Source organism: Heterodontus francisci, chromosome 20 (assembly GCF_036365525.1).
Source record: "Heterodontus francisci isolate sHetFra1 chromosome 20, sHetFra1.hap1, whole genome shotgun sequence".
Taxonomy (NCBI): domain Eukaryota; kingdom Metazoa; phylum Chordata; class Chondrichthyes; order Heterodontiformes; family Heterodontidae; genus Heterodontus; species Heterodontus francisci.
Window position 1 is genome coordinate 36,742,399 of NC_090390.1, and position 15,617 is coordinate 36,758,015.

The 15,617-nt window shown below is 41.5% G+C and overlaps 2 protein-coding genes across 3 annotated transcripts in view; one reads left to right on the forward strand and one right to left on the reverse strand.

Annotated features, from left to right (window-relative positions):
• Positions 1-9,865, forward strand: part of LOC137380867 (nucleolar complex protein 3 homolog) — a 54,473-nt gene extending 44,608 nt beyond the window's left edge. Inside the window, 6 exon segments of the mRNA XM_068053276.1 lie at positions 5,598-5,779; positions 6,267-6,395; positions 6,998-7,095; positions 8,282-8,366; positions 8,803-8,889; positions 8,891-9,865. Coding sequence (XP_067909377.1) covers positions 5,598-5,779; positions 6,267-6,395; positions 6,998-7,095; positions 8,282-8,366; positions 8,803-8,889; positions 8,891-8,941 — 632 coding nt within the window. The 3' untranslated portion in view covers positions 8,942-9,865.
• A 773-nt stretch (positions 9,866-10,638) lies between these two features.
• Positions 10,639-15,617, reverse strand: part of LOC137380575 (1-phosphatidylinositol 4,5-bisphosphate phosphodiesterase epsilon-1-like) — a 462,270-nt gene continuing 457,291 nt past the window's right edge. For both annotated transcript variants that reach the window (XM_068052607.1, XM_068052608.1), the window contains exon 33: positions 10,639-13,810. The gene's annotated coding sequence lies outside the window, so the exon portion shown is untranslated. The remainder of the gene's footprint in view (positions 13,811-15,617) is intronic.

Genomic DNA, 15,617 nt, shown 5'->3' on the forward strand with positions numbered 1-15,617 from the left:
TGGCTGGCATACGTTGTCCAGGCCTCGCTGCCGTAGAGCAAGGTACTGAGGACACAGGCCTGATACACTCGGACTTTTGTGTTCCGTGTCAGTGCGCCATTTTCCCACACTCTCTTGGCCAGTCTGAACATAGCAGTGGAAGCCTTACCCATGCGCTTGTTGATTTCTGCATCTAGAGACAGGTTACTGGTGATAGTTGAGCCTAGGTAGGTGAACTCTTGAACCACTTCCAGAGCGTGGTCGCCAATATTGATGGATGGAGCATTTCTGACATCCTGCCCCATGATGTTCGTTTTCTTGAGGCTGATGGTTAGGCCAAATTCATTGCAGGCAGACGCAAACCTGTCGATGAGACTCTGCAGGCATTCTTCAGTGTGAGATGTTAAAGCAGCATCGTCAGCAAAGAGGAGTTCTCTGATGAGGACTTTCCGTACTTTGGACTTCGCTCTTAGACGGGCAAGGTTGAACAACCTGCCCCCTGATCTTGTGTGGAGGAAAATTCCTTCTTCAGAGGATTTGAACGCATGTGAAAGCAGCAGGGAGAAGAAAATCCCAAAAAGTGTGGGTGCGAGAACACAGCCCTGTTTCACACCACTCAGGATAGGAAAGGGCTCTGATGAGGAGCCACCATGTTGAATTGTGCCTTTCATATTGTCATGGAATGAGGTGATGATACTTAGTAGCTTTGGTGGACATCCGATCTTTTCTAGTAGTCTGAAGAGACCACGTCTGCGGACGAGGTCAAAGGCTTTGGTGAGATCAATGAAAGCAATGTAGAGGGGCATCTGTTGTTCACGGCATTTCTCCTGTATCTGACGAAGGGAGAACAGCATGTCAATAGTCGATCTCTCTGCACGAAAGCCACACTGTGCCTCAGGGTAGACGCGCTCGGCCAGCTTCTGGAGCCTGTTCAGAGCGACTCGAGCAAAGACTTTCCCCACTATGCTGAGCAGGGAGATTCCACGGTAGTTGTTGCAGTCACCGCGGTCACCTTTGTTTTTATAGAGGGTGATGATGTTGGCATCGCGCATGTCCTGGGGTACTGCTCCCTCGTCCCAGCACAGGCATAGCAGTTCATGTAGTGCTGAGAGTATAGCAGGCTTGGCACTCTTGATTATTTCAGGGGTAATGCTGTCCTTCCCAGGGGCTTTTCCGCTGGCTAGGGAATCAATGGCATCACTGAGTTCCGATTTGGTTGGCTGTATGTCCAGCTCATCCATGACTGGTAGAGGCTGGGCTGCATTGAGGGCAGTCTCAGTGACAGCATTCTCCCTGGAGTACAGTTCTAGGTAGTGCTCAACCCAGCGGTCCATCTGTTTGCGTTGGTCAGTGATTATGTCCCCCGATTTAGATTTGAGGGGGGTGATCTTCTTGATGGTTAGCCCAAGAGCTCTCTTCATGCCATCATACATTCCTCTGATGTTTCCGGTGTCTGAGGCCAGCTGAATATGACTGCATAGGTGTTGCCAGTAGTCGTTTGCGCAACGCCTAGCTGTTCTTTGTGCAGTACTTCTGGCTGCTTTAAGTGCTGCGGATGTTAAATCGCTGGGGGCTTTCTTGTAGTTCAAAAGTGCAATGCGCTTAGCGGCTATGACAGGTTCCAGCTCTTCATTATGAGATTGAAACCAGTCTGCATTTCTCTTCGCACTTTTGCCGTAGGTGGTCAAAGCTGACTCATAGATGGCGTCTCTGATGTGGGCCCACTTGGTCTCAGCATCCCCTGTGGGAGTGTTTTGAAGGGCTGTTACAAGTGAATTTAGAAATTTTTGTAACAGCTGTGGGTGAGAAATTCTGCTCGTGTTGATGCGCGGGTGGCCCTTCTGCTTGGAATGATGCAACTTCTTTGGTCTGAGTCTAACCTTGCTGCACACCAGGGAGTGGTCGGTGTCGCAGTCCGCACTGTGGAAGCTGCGTGTGATTTGAACACTGTTTAAGGCGGCTCGCCTTGTGACAATGAGGTCTAGCTGGTGCCAACGACGTGATCTTGGGTGCCTCCATGAAACCTGGTGACAGGGTTTAGTGTGAAAGAACGAGTTGGTGATGCAGAGGTTATGATAGGTACACAACTCAAGCAGTCTCTGCCCGTTCTCATTCATCCTTCCAACGCCATAGTGCCCAAGGCAGGAGGGCCATGAGTCATGGTCGGCCCAGTAACTCCAGTAACAGTTTAAAATGTTCATGACAAAATTAATGTGCTTCATTCTTGACAGGTGGGGGCCTAGCATGACACTTGTCTCTACTCTTTGACCACATCTTCCCAAATTTGATCCTGTGCCCGCACTATTTAGTTTTAAACCTTCTCTACTTCCCTAGTTATGCGGCTTGCCAATGGTCCTAGCACGGTTCAGGTGCAGACCGTCGCAGCTGTACAGCCCCCACTTTCCCCAGTACTGGTGCCAGTGCCCCATGAACGGGAACCCACTTCTACCACACCAGTCTTTGAGCCACGCATTCATTTCTCTATTCTTATTTGCCCTACTCCAATTTGCACGTGGCTCAGGTAATAATCCAGAAATTATTACCTTTTAGGTTCTGCTTCTTAATTTGGTGCCTCGCTCCTCATACTGATTATGCAGAACTCTTTCCTTGTCTTGCCTATGTCGTTGGTACCTACATGGACCAAGATGACTGGATCCTCCCCCTCCCACTGTAAGTTCCACTGCAGCCCTGAGCAGATGTCCCAAACCCTGGCATCAGGCAGACAGCACAGCCTTCTGGACTCTTGCTCTTTGTTGCAGAGAACAGTGTCAATCTCCACCCTCACTATACTGTTCCCTACTACCATTACTTTTCTTTTTGCTCTCCCCACTTGAATGGCTTCCTATACCATGGTGCCATGGCCAGTCTGCTCATCCGCACTACAGCCCTCACTCTTGTCCATACAAGCCGCAAGAACCTCATATTTGTTGCTCAATTGCAAGGGCTGAGACTCCTCCACTCCCACCTTCTCGATTTCCCCTTACCTGCCTTACTCATAGTCACACCTCCTGTCCCTGACCACGGACCAAAACAGTTGGCCCTATCCTAAGGGGTGTGACTGTCTTCTGGAACAAAGTGTCCAGGTAACTTTCTCTTCCGCAATACATCTGCAATTCGGCCTCCAGCTCAATGACTCTGACCCGAAGCTCCCCAAGCCGCAGACACTTACTACAGACCTGGTTGCCATGGATTGCCGTATCATCCAGGAGCTCCCACATACTGTAGCTGTGACACGTCAACTGTTCTGCCATCTTTACTGTGCTGTTTTAATTAAATTTATTTTTTCTTAATTTATAGTTCCCCTCCTTATCGACCTCCCTCACTTACCAAACTCCCTTCTTCACACTGTGTCCTCCAGCAGCACTCAGTGCAGATAAGTAGCACTGAGAGACCCCTGAATTTATACTCTCTGTAAACAATGATGTGTCAGGTTTGCTCAAGCTCAGAAACCAGTTTAAGTTAGCTATGTAATTAACTAGCTACAGCTACTCTCAGAGAGCTTATATACTCCTGTTTAAAACTTTATAAGAAACTTAACTTGCCTCTTAACGTAAACAGTAATTTCCCTTAATTGCTAAATGTAAACAAAACAAAAACTAGACTTGAGAGATTAACCCTTAAAATCCACTCACTTATCAAACTCCTTTCTTCACACATTGTGCCCTCCAGCAGCACTCAGTGCAGATCTTCTTGATCTTCTGAACTATGGTCAGTTCTCACTATTGCACTAATGTCATCCTTAATTAACAGAGCTACCCCACCACCTTTTCCTAGCTTCCTGTTCTTCAAAAATGTCAAATACCCTTGAATATTATGGCCCAGCCTTGGTCACCTTGCAACCTCATCTCTGAAATGGCTATCATATTTATTTCTATTTGTGCTAACAATTCATCCGTTTTGTTGCGAATGCTGCGTGATTTCAGATACAGAGCTTTTAATTCTGTCTTTTTACCGTTCTTGCAAACTCTGGTCTTATCTGCTGGTGCACTCTTCAGTTTATACATTCTATCCCTTCCTGCCACTCTCTCTGGTTATCATTACCCATATCGCTACCCTAGTCTATTGCCTTGTTCTTTCTCTTCAATTTATCACCTCTCCCCTCACGTGATCCCTTCCTTCCCCCCCCCCCCCCTCCACACTCTTTAGTTTAAAGCCCTCTCTACCGCCCTAGTTATATGACTAACCAGAACACTGGTCCCAGCACAGTTCAGTTGATGACTGCCCCAGTGGGGCAGCTCCCTCTTTTCCCAGTACTAGTGCCAGTGCCCCATTTCTCCCTAATCTTTGAGACATGCATTCAACCCTGTAATCTTACCCTACGCCAATTCGCTCGTGGCTCAGGTAGTGATCCAGAATTATTACTTTGTGGTTCTGCTTTTTAATTTGGCCCCGAGCTGCTCATAATCCCTAAGCAGATCCTCTTTCCTTGTCTTATCTATGACATTGATACCCACATGGACTGTGACAGCTGGATCCTCCCCACCCCCCAATGCAAGTTCCCCTCCAGCCCCGAGCTGATGTCCTGAACCCTGGCACCAGGCAGGCAACAAAGCCTTTTGGACTCGCACTCTCGGCTGTAGAGAATGCATCTATTCCCCTGACTGTATTGTCCCCTACTACCACTACATTTCGATTTACTCCCCACATTTGAATGGCTCCCTGCACCACGGTGCCATGGTCAGTTTACACCTCCACTCTGCAGTCCCCGCTCTCGTCCATACAAGCTGCAAGAACCTTGAATCTCTTGGAAAATTGCAAGGGCTGAGGCTCCTCTACTTATCGTTTCCCATACCTGCCTCACTCGCAGTCACACCCTCCTATCATTTAGCAATGAAATCAGGAAGCATTTTGCTTCACAGGAAGACTAGTGGATAGCTCCCCAAAAGACTCTGCATGCTGGGTCAAATGAAATTTTAAAAGATTGAAATCGATACACTTTTGTTTGGTAAAGATATCAAAAGATATAGAACAAAGGAGGATACATGGAATTGATATACAGATCAGTCATTAGCTAATTGATTAGTGAAATGGGCTGCTGGGGCTATAAGGTGCTTACTCCTATTTCTTTGTCATTATGGAAAATGAAAATATCAGTGCATATTTTTGTTGGGCTTTCTTTGCAGAATCTTCTGGTTTCTTCCATTACAGTGGTTTGAAGGATTCTTTCATGGTTTGAAACCAGGTGGAGTTGACTCACTTTGATTCCAATTCTTAGACCAATCTTCTTTATGATCTTTCTGTATTAAGTTGCCAGTTTATCAAATAGTGAGTGGTTTGTGCTATGAGCCATTGCTAATATAAACGCGGCTGAGAATGTTGATCCTAATTTCTTGTTGGATCCTTCAACCAGAACATAGGAGACTTTAATTCAGTCTAGCAAAAATGTAAAGATAGTTTGGTAATTCCCAACTCCTCTTCCCTGATTGGTCACTCACATTTCTGGGAACAATAAGTGGTAAAGTGATTTCTGATGCAGTGTGTGAATAGGTTTTGGGAACAGCAAATTGAAGCAGTTTGGTCCTGCTTTGCTGTGTGAATACCTCAGTGCCAATCCTAAAGCAGTTTTTGAAACGTGTTGCTTTGAAAGCTGTTTGAACATTATTGATTCTGTTTTTCAGGAGATACAAATGAAGATGTTTTGGTTGTGCTGCAATGTCTAGATGTGATGCTGACAAAACGCAGAAAGCAAGTTTCTTTACAGCGTGCTATTGCTTATATTAAACGTCTGACTACTCTTGCACTTAATGTTCTACCCAATTCTACCATCGGTATCCTGGCAACCAATAGAGCATTAATGAACGTAAGTGGTCTCTTACTAGGAGAAGCTGGCTATTTCCAATTATAACTGAACGGATCGTCTAGATCCACCTCTTTAACATTCCTCAGTGAAGACTTGTATAGTTACTCATAAGTTATGCAGATAGCCTTGCTTGTAGAAGGTTTATCATGATGTGTCCTCTATCAGTTGAAATGTTACCTTTGTCTGTGGCAGAGAGAATGAATGCCAGGATTTGCCTATAAAACTTACACTGCAGTATTTGTAAAAAAAAAAGTCTGTAATGCACAAAGTTGGAATTCAAAGAATCACATGGTTAGTGAAAACAAGTGATTGTTACTCAGAAACCAAATTACATACTAATGGATACAGTTAGATTGTACTTAATATTTTTGCAACTGTAACAATTTACAGCCTGAGAAACTGCTTCCTTAATGAGCAGGATTAAAGTTGAATCGAGCCATATACAACATGCAAATTTTTCTTTAAAAGAGCTTTTTATTTCTTCCAGTCATTTCCTAAGGCAGATATTTTGCTCGACAATGAATCCCAGGGTAGTGGGCTTTATCTGCCAGAGTTTGATGAACCTGAATACTGTAATGCACAGAACACTGCATTGTGGGAGTTACATTACCTCCAGGTAAACTCGTTTTGCATTGTGTCTCTTATCAGACATTTAGTACTGTTGGTACACAGTAAATTGGAAACCTTATAAATGTGAAGCTAAATGTAAAAACAAGTGTAAGTCTACGTGAGTCATATGGACGAATTAGATAGCAGCTCCTTTTCAATGTCAGTTAGCAAAAAAAGACTATTTTCTATGTAGTACATTATAATTCAGTACCCTTAGTCTCATGAAAAATTATTCATGTTTAATCACACTGCAGTTACATTCTTTTTTAAAAGGCTGCATGACAAAATTTCAAGTAAACATTGATTAAAATTGTTGATTTAAGCATGTCATTGCCTGTTATGTTTTGTGTTAATTAAAGCAAAATACTGTGGATGCTTGAAATCTGAAATAAAAACAAAGTGCTGAAAATATTCAGCAGCTCTGGCAGCATCTGTGGAGAGAGAAACACAGTTAACATTTCAGGTCTGTGACCTTTCGTCATGTTTTGGTTTAGCACTGGAATAGATGTACTGTTACAGGCAAATTGTCTGTGATCAGTCTCTGCATATTCCATGTAACCGGAATCCAAGGTCACCAAGGTTTTGCACGGACTTTTTTTTATTTTACAGAGACATTTCCATCCTGTGGTGCGAAGGTTTGCAGCGCATCTTAGTGTTGGTGCTCCATCAGAGGGCTCTGGAGCCCTGAGAGTGGAACTAAGCAGAAAGTAAGGGATTTTACTGTTATGTTAACAAAGTATAATGTCATTGTTACAAATTCTGGTCCACACAACTTCAGCTTTGAAAATTATTGTTTGTAATTATTTATTTAGAGATACAGCACTGAAACAGGCCCACCGAGTCTGTGCCGACCATCAACCACCCATTTTATACTAATCCTACATTAATCCCATATTCCCTACCACATCCCCACAATTCTCCTACCACCTACCAATTAATAGTTAATTTTTCAAACAGAGTGACTCCTGACAATGCAGCCCAGCGCTGACGTCATCAGAGCGCTCCCAGCTTCGCATTTGTGCAGAACGGACACTTGCTGTCAATATGGTGCTGCGCATGCACAGCCTAGGTCGGTACCTGTCTTGCCAGGACTAATTCACGCATGTGTGCGAAAATGTCATCGCGTACTGCAACATCTCCTCGTCACTCGCTCCTCGCCTCGTCACTTCTCCCCCCTTGGCCGCTCGGTCCCCGCTTCACCCCCCTCCACCTACTTGAGGGCCACATGCTCCCAGCCTCACCGCTTCCTCCCCTCTACTCTGCTTCCCTGCTCCCTCGCACAATTGCTGCCTTTCTTCCCCGCACAGGGGAAGGTGGGGTGGGTGGAGAGAGAGGGTGACAAGATAGGCAGGGCAGGGAGACTGCAAGCGGGACAGAGCGGGGAGCAGAGGGGATGACGCGGCAAGGCCAGGAGTGAATGGCCCACAGGTTGGGGGGGGTGTCTGTGTGAAGTGGGGAGCGAGTGGCTGAGGGGAGAGAAGTGGCGAGGCGTGGAGCAAGCGGCAAGCAGACGGTCGCGGGAGGCAGCGGCGAAGGGAAGTGCGATGGCAGGAGGGAGTGAGGTACTGTTGGGGGTGGGATGGAGGCGGCAGCCGCAGCCATTATGAACATTTGGGTTTCATTTTTTTTTAGATAAATTGAGCAGTGCAATCTTTACTACTGGCAGCTGCCAAAAATGTCACAAACAGTGACTTTTCAGTGCATGAGGCTGCATTTGTGCGTGTGCAAGTACTGTGCCACCTAGTGGTTGCATTGTCAGAAAAAGCAGCCTTTCTCAAATTAAGCACTTCCTACTTTATGAATCCTTTGTTCTTTACTCTGTTATTGGGAATTTTTAGGTACTGAATTTTTATATTTGAGCAGAAACTGAATGTATTTATTTGTTTAATCCAGGCATGCTACAGAGCTTTTTGAGGAGTTCAGCATGAAAGCAATGACCTTCAATCCTCCAATCACATCTTCTAGATCCAACAAAAAGGTAAAGCAAACTATAAATGCCATTTATTCTAATTCATCCCGTTTGTAGCTGTTTCTTTATGCTTGATATAGCAGTACTATTTAGCTAGGTTAAGCACACTAAAACAAATAATAAAGTGATAAATGTTGCAATGGGATGAAATATTTTGCATGCTGCTTCTCCTGCCTGTGGAACTCTTGTTCTTTACTTGTTACCAAACATATATTTAGCTTTGTCAGTATCTCGAGACAATTTCTGCCAAATTTGCCTGCAGTTCCAACAATTGTTCATGTTGCCACATGGTTCTGTCTGCAGCCTCTTAACAGCCAATGGTAGATCAAAAAAAAGTAGTGCTTGTTGTCTTGGTGTGTAATATTTATTTAAAATTTGTTTAATGAGAGTAAGTTCTTCTAAGAATTGCCTGTAGCTCTTCAGCTTGTGATTGCTGTAATTTCAGAAGTCTGCAATGCAGAGTGCATTTCTTGATTCTGATCTACAAAACCAGATAAACCAGCTCCTTGAGAATCCCACAATGACTGCTGATTTTCAAATTTTATGAAGATTTCGGAGCAGAATTACACACGATTGAAGGGTAGGAGCTGTTGGGTGTCTGTTGTGCCCAGACGCACAATGGGAGTCCTCAAAACAAAAGATTCAAAGCAGAGCAACTTGTATAAGTGAGGGTTGGATTATCTGTATTAATTCATTATTTTTGTTGTTTACCTTACTCATGGTATCCATGGTGAATCTGTATATATGTAAACACTAGTGAATCACCCATGCTCACAATTGGAGAGAATAGCAAGAACAACACGTTGTAATATTGATTTTTAGACGTTACAGCACCATCCTGTGTGTGAAAAAAGTAATTTTATTGGATGGGTTTAACAATTGTGACAAAAAAACTCAGATTTTTATACAGATATTTGTATAAAACATTTTGTCCACTTAAACCCTGAAAATATACAACAGGGGGAAAACTTTCAGCCTGTGAGCTTTGTAATGCTTCAAAATGTTGATTTATTACTTTAAAATAATAAATATTTGACCCAAACTTTCTATTAATGTTTCTTGACATGGAAGATGTGTTATAAATGCAAGTTAATTCTTTAGAGTTACACTTAGGAATATTCTATGTTCTTAGGACATGTGTTAGATAGGTATAAAAGGCAGACCAAAAGCAATTGAGTATCATATTAATCTAACAGTTATATCATCACATTCTTCATAATTCTACTCACGTAACATAAACTCTTAATGTTTCTTAGTGCCATTTAGGCATGCTTGCTTTCTCTCTACCTATCCGAGAAAAAAAATTGATTACCTTTTCTACATTTTGTGAAGAATTCAACATGTTTTACGCAGAAATCTTTCATCCCTTCTTCCTGATTCATGAAAGTCTGTCTCTCATAAGCCTTGTTTTTAAAGTTTCTATTTTATAATGTTGATTAAATAATAAAATTGGGGGAAAATACCCAGCTACTTATTGTTTAAATGTTTCTTATGCACTTATAATAAATATTTGAACAGTGATCACTTGAAATTGCTATTTTGTAATATGCTATATTTGGGTGAATGTTTCTCATCTTATTGGTTATGTTCCTGCATAAAATTCTTCACTGTTTTACTATATACAACCAAAAACATGGACTGTTCTACTGATTACTAACTAAAAATATTTGAAGAGATGACGGTTGGTTGTTTTATCCAGCTGGTGGTGCTGTGCACCATATAGACTGATTTGTGATTTGTGTTTTGTGAGCAGAGCAGCCAGTACTAGAACAGTCATTTTTCCTTTTTCTTCTCATGGTATACACATAGGTTGCACCATTCCTCAATGGTAAGGATGATACATACAATGTTAATTAACACCCAGTCATCTCTAGCAATGTTGCTATTCAGCCAGCCACTAGCTGATGCATGAGCAGTGCAAGAGACATATGACTTCCCCTCTTCCCTTCAGGAAAGTAATTGTATTCCGCTCAATATCTCCTCTGTAGGTACAGATGCTAAGTAATAAGTACAATACGTAGTTGGGTATGTTTCCCATCATTCAAGAACCAACATTATGTGGTCGCAGCTCGGTTTTCAGATTCAGAAAAGTTATTTACTTTGTGGCTTACCTTTAGGTAGATTGAAATGCCTATGGCACTATTAGGAAATTTTATGAGGAAAGGTAGATAGAAAACAGAACCAAACAATCAGATTTGGATCTGTTTAAAACATTTCAGTCTGACCTCTACTGAGCAAGTAAACTAGTTGTAATACAGACTTTTTCTTAAACATGATCCAATTTGATATTTATTCTGATCAACTCAACATTAATATACTAATTTTCAAAGTCTGTTACAGATATAAATACATCAAACATTAATTCACAACACAATTCATATACAATCTGAAAACACACGATTTGTATAAAAATTGACATTTCTTTTGGCACAATGTTTCAACCCTTAAAAACATAACATTGCACTGTTAAAATACTCAAAATACCAACATCTTCAGTAATCACGACATGTCCTTTGCATATCAATGGAACTAAATACAGTAAAGTTAATAGATGAGTTGTGGATTTCACATACAGAATTGCTGACAATAGTAAATTTACTTTAGTATTTGCCCAACAGTTCAATCTGATAAATAAAACATTCACTGCAAGGAAAATGCATTATACAGTTCAACCGTAATATTTACAAAGCTTAAGACCATATACTTACCAGCCTTTTTTTAAAAGAACAAATGCCCAGTGCATGGACTCTGACATCACCTGGAAGGGGTCTGAAATCAATTCATGGCACAAGTATTTGTGGCACATACACAGTTTGCATTGGATGTAATGTGCACCATTTAAACTTGCTTTAACTGGCTTTCTTTTACCTTATGAAAGGTATATTTAAAATAACAGCCTGATTTTTTAAAAAAAGTTAAGCAATGAAAAGCAAAACTTTTGTTTAAAAAAAACATAATGTTGTCGCGGGGGGGGCGGGATCTAATCCATTATGTACAGGAGCATGAAGCTTCTGTTCAGACAGAGCTATGATCAGTTAGGGAAAGACATACAAATCTTATAGACAGAACATATGTTGGTCAAATGGAACAAAGTGAAATTCAACTGTTCAATATCAGTACGGAACATTCATTCAACGCCGCTGTCCACTATCTAACAAAAGAGTTAATCTATTAAAATGAAAGGAATTTTATGTTTGTGATAATTGTTACCAATATCTCAGTGATATTTACACATTAGTAAAGAAATATTTAACTGCTGCAATCTGAGTGAGGATATGCAAAATCAAACCAACTGTGAACTAGCTGCAGCAAATGGTACTGTTTTTTTGTCAAATGCCACCTGTGACTTCACTTTCTATAACATTATTTCATACAAACATTTAAAAAAGAATGCTTCAACCTCCAAGGAACATATTTTCCTGTCCCATAAAGTTAAGAGGGGACAGTAGATGGACAAGTTTTATTGAAAGCACTTACTGTTCCATCCCCGCTACTAAAATGGTGGAAAGAGCTGCATCATGAGGTGGCTAACAATATGATATATCATCTGTCCACTATGCTGAAGTGTCGGCAACACTGTAAGGTTTCAATGAAAACACTTTTGTCTAATTAATAAGTAGTTATGTAAATTAGAATCGTCCAGTCAGTTTTTAACTGGGTCTTTTATTAGAGTTTCTGAGGTAAACTAGAGCAGAGATATTTATAATATTCAGCAAAGAAGGAATATCAGCTCTTCCCTTGTGCTTTCTTGCATTTTAAATGAGAAAATTTTAAGGGACAAACTGTATAGACTACAAGGAAAGCTTGAACAAAATGCATGGATGAAAATGCAGAAAAAGTAATAGCACTTGAAGAGGCAACTTCTAACTAAACAAACAGGTAGTAGTTGTTTTTAGATTTTACTCTTGAGCATCTCAAAACAATTAATGCATAACATTTAACATTTGTTATCAAATTAATAAGTCACTGTTCTATCCTTGATTCTAGAGTTCCCTTTTCGTTGTTCGAGCTAGAGTTGTTGATTAGTTATCGCCCAGTCAGACACATGAAAAAAAATCAACTCAAATGGCAGCTTTAGTAGCCTTTAGGAGAAGAACTGCTTTCTGTCATCATGTGCTAGTGCTGCTATTGCTGTTGGGACAGGTTAGGTTTTGGTATATATACCATGATGGGTCTTGCAGTTAATTTTTTTTTAACACGTCACTGTTGTAGTTCTATTTGAGCAGTTGCTAAATGTTTTAGGAGTTTCAAGTCAGAACCTCATTTAGTGAAGTATTCAAGCGTTACAGCTGCTTAGCCACCCCATTACAGTAACTTAAATACACAAGAGCTGGCAAAACACTTGCAGTTTTTGCACATTTCAAAATTGTTTTTTTTTAAAGAATTATCTCAGTAACAGCACATAATGCAACAAGAAAATTAAAATATATAGTCAACAATTAAGGAAAAATGCTCATGCTGAGGGAAATTCTTTTCCTGTTTGATTTCATTTTTCACAAGAAAAATTAAAATACACTATATATATAATATATATATACACACAGACACAGTTATCAGATATGTGCGTGAAAGTGGGCAATTGTAAATAAAAATTATTAAATGTGTTATATAGTATCAAAATAAGCTTGCCACTTGGAATTGAAACATGAGAATATAGTAACTAATTGCAAAGTGTTAAATCTGCTTAAATAAATAATTCAATCTAATTATTTTAATAAACATAGCACAGTGTTTTATATGCCTAGAAATTTACATGATTTTCTACTGCAGGAAAATTACATCATTAGCTTCTCTATGAACACAGCTTTTCATCAGATTTTATGCATGGATACAACGCATTCTATAAGGAGTAATTCCCTATCAAAAATTTAAATATCTTGTAAACATTAACGAAAAACATAACTTTGTGGGACAGTTCAGCTTAATGTCACTACCGAAGCGGCTTCTAGCATGATCCCAGTTCATAAAATATAAAGGTACCTTTAAAACCTGCAAATCCTTCAGATGACTATGGAAATAAGTGATTGAGAAAGTGCACAATGTTTTATAACTCACAAATTGAGAAGTTCTCATGGTTGTACCTGCATTATCTCCATACTCAGTATAACTGAAGTCAACATCTCACTCGTGCGTCTGAAAAGTCCAACAGTATTGATGGCTGTTTTCTCATATGCCCTGTTCCTTGTTAAAGCAAAGTACATTGAAACAAGCCCGCTTGTTTGGAACCTGTTGCTGACGCAATATCCTGTGTGTCACCTATACCAGGTGATGTATTTCGTTCTTTAACAAAGTTATTTGTGCAATTTCCAGTTTTTCAGAAGAGCAAAATACCAGGAGACACAGGAAGGGCTGACATTACAGTTTCTGGTTTTCTGCAGCATTGGCTAAAAGTTTCTGTGCTTCATGTTGGCACAATACTACTGAAGAATCATTGAGGTCCATTTTACAACAACCTGTGGGGAAAAAAGGATTAAAAAAATTTTAGACTGTAAATATTAATTGGCAAAATGTGTCAACCATAAAGATTTGTTAATGAGGTTGAGGAAGCAAGGATCAGACAGGGCTCTAGAGGGTTACAAGGTAGCCAGGAAGGAACTGAAGAATGGACTTAGGAGAGCTAGAAGGGGACATGAAAAAGTCTTGGCGGGTAGGATTAAGGAAAATCCCAAGGCGTTCTACACTTATGTGAGGAACAAGAGGATGGCCAGAGTGAGGGTAGGGCCGATCAGGGATAGTGGAGGGAACTTGTGCCTGGAGTCGGAGGAGGTAGGGGAGGTCCTAAATGAATACTTTGCTTCGGTATTCACTAGTGAGAGGGACCTGGTCGTTTGTGAGGACAGCGTGAAACAGGCTGATGTGCTCAAACAGGTTGATGTTAAGAGGGTGGATGTGCTGGAAATTTTGAAAGACATGAGGATAGATAAGTCCCCGGGACCAGACTGGATATACCCAAGGATATTACAGGAAGCGAGGGAAAAGATTGCCGCGCCTTTGGCGATGATCTTTGCGTCCTCACTGTCCACTGGAGTAGTACCAGATGATTGGAGGGTGGCAAATGTTATTCCCTTGTTCAAGAAAGGGAATAGGGATAACCCTGGCAATTATAGACCAGTCAGTCTTACGTCGGTAGTGGGCAAATTATTGGAGAGGATTTTGAGAGACAGGATTTATGATTATTTGGAAAAGCATAGTTTGATTAGAGACAGCATGGCTTTGTGAGAGGCAGGTCATGCCTCACAAGCCTTATTGAATTCTTTGAAGATGTGACAAAACACGTTGATGAAGGAAGAGCAGTGGATGTGGTGTATATGGATTTTAGCAAGGCGTTTTATAAGGTTCCCCATGGTAGGCTCATTCAGAAAGTAAGGAGGCATGGGATACAGGGAAAGTTGGCTGTCTGGATACAGAATTGGCTGGCCCGTAGAAGTCAGAGGGTGTGGTAGTAGGTGGAAAGTATTCAGCCTGGAGCTCGGTGACCAGTGGTGTTCCACAGGGATCTGTTCTGGGACCTCTGCTCTTTGTGATTTTTATAAATGACTTGGATGAGGAAGTGGAAGGCTGGGTTAGCAAGTTTGCCGATGACACGAAGGTTGCTGGAGTTGTGGATAGTGTGGAAGGCTGTTGTAGGTTGCAACGGGACATTGACAGGATGCAGAGCTGGGCTGAGAAGTAGCAGATGGAGTTCAACCTGGAAAAGTGTGAAGTGATTCATTTTGGAAGGTCGAATTTGAATGCAGAATACAGGCTTAAAGACAGGATTCTTGGCAGTGTGGAGGAACAGAGGGATCTTGGGGTCCACGTCCATAGATCCCTCAAAGTTGCCACCCAAGTTGATAGGGTTGTTAAGAAGGCGTATGGTGTGTTGGCTTTCATTAACAGGGGGATTGAGTTTAAGAGCCGCGAGGTTATGCTGCAACTCTATAAAGCCCTGGTTAGACCACACTTGGAATATTGTGTTCAGTTCTGGTCGCCTCATTATAGGAAGGATGTGGAAGCTTTAGAGAGGGTGCAGAGGAGATTTACCAGGATGCTGCCTGGACTGGAGGGCATGTCTTACGAAGAAAGGTTGAGGGAGCTCGGGCTTTTCTCATTGGAGCGAAGAAGGATGAGAGGTGACTTGATAGAGGGGTACAAGATGATGAGAGGCATAGATAGAGTGGATAGCCAGAGACTTTTTCCCAGGGTGGAAAGGGCTATCACCAGGGGGCATAATTTTAAGGTGATTGGAAGAAGGTTTCGGGGAGATGTCAGAGGTAGGTT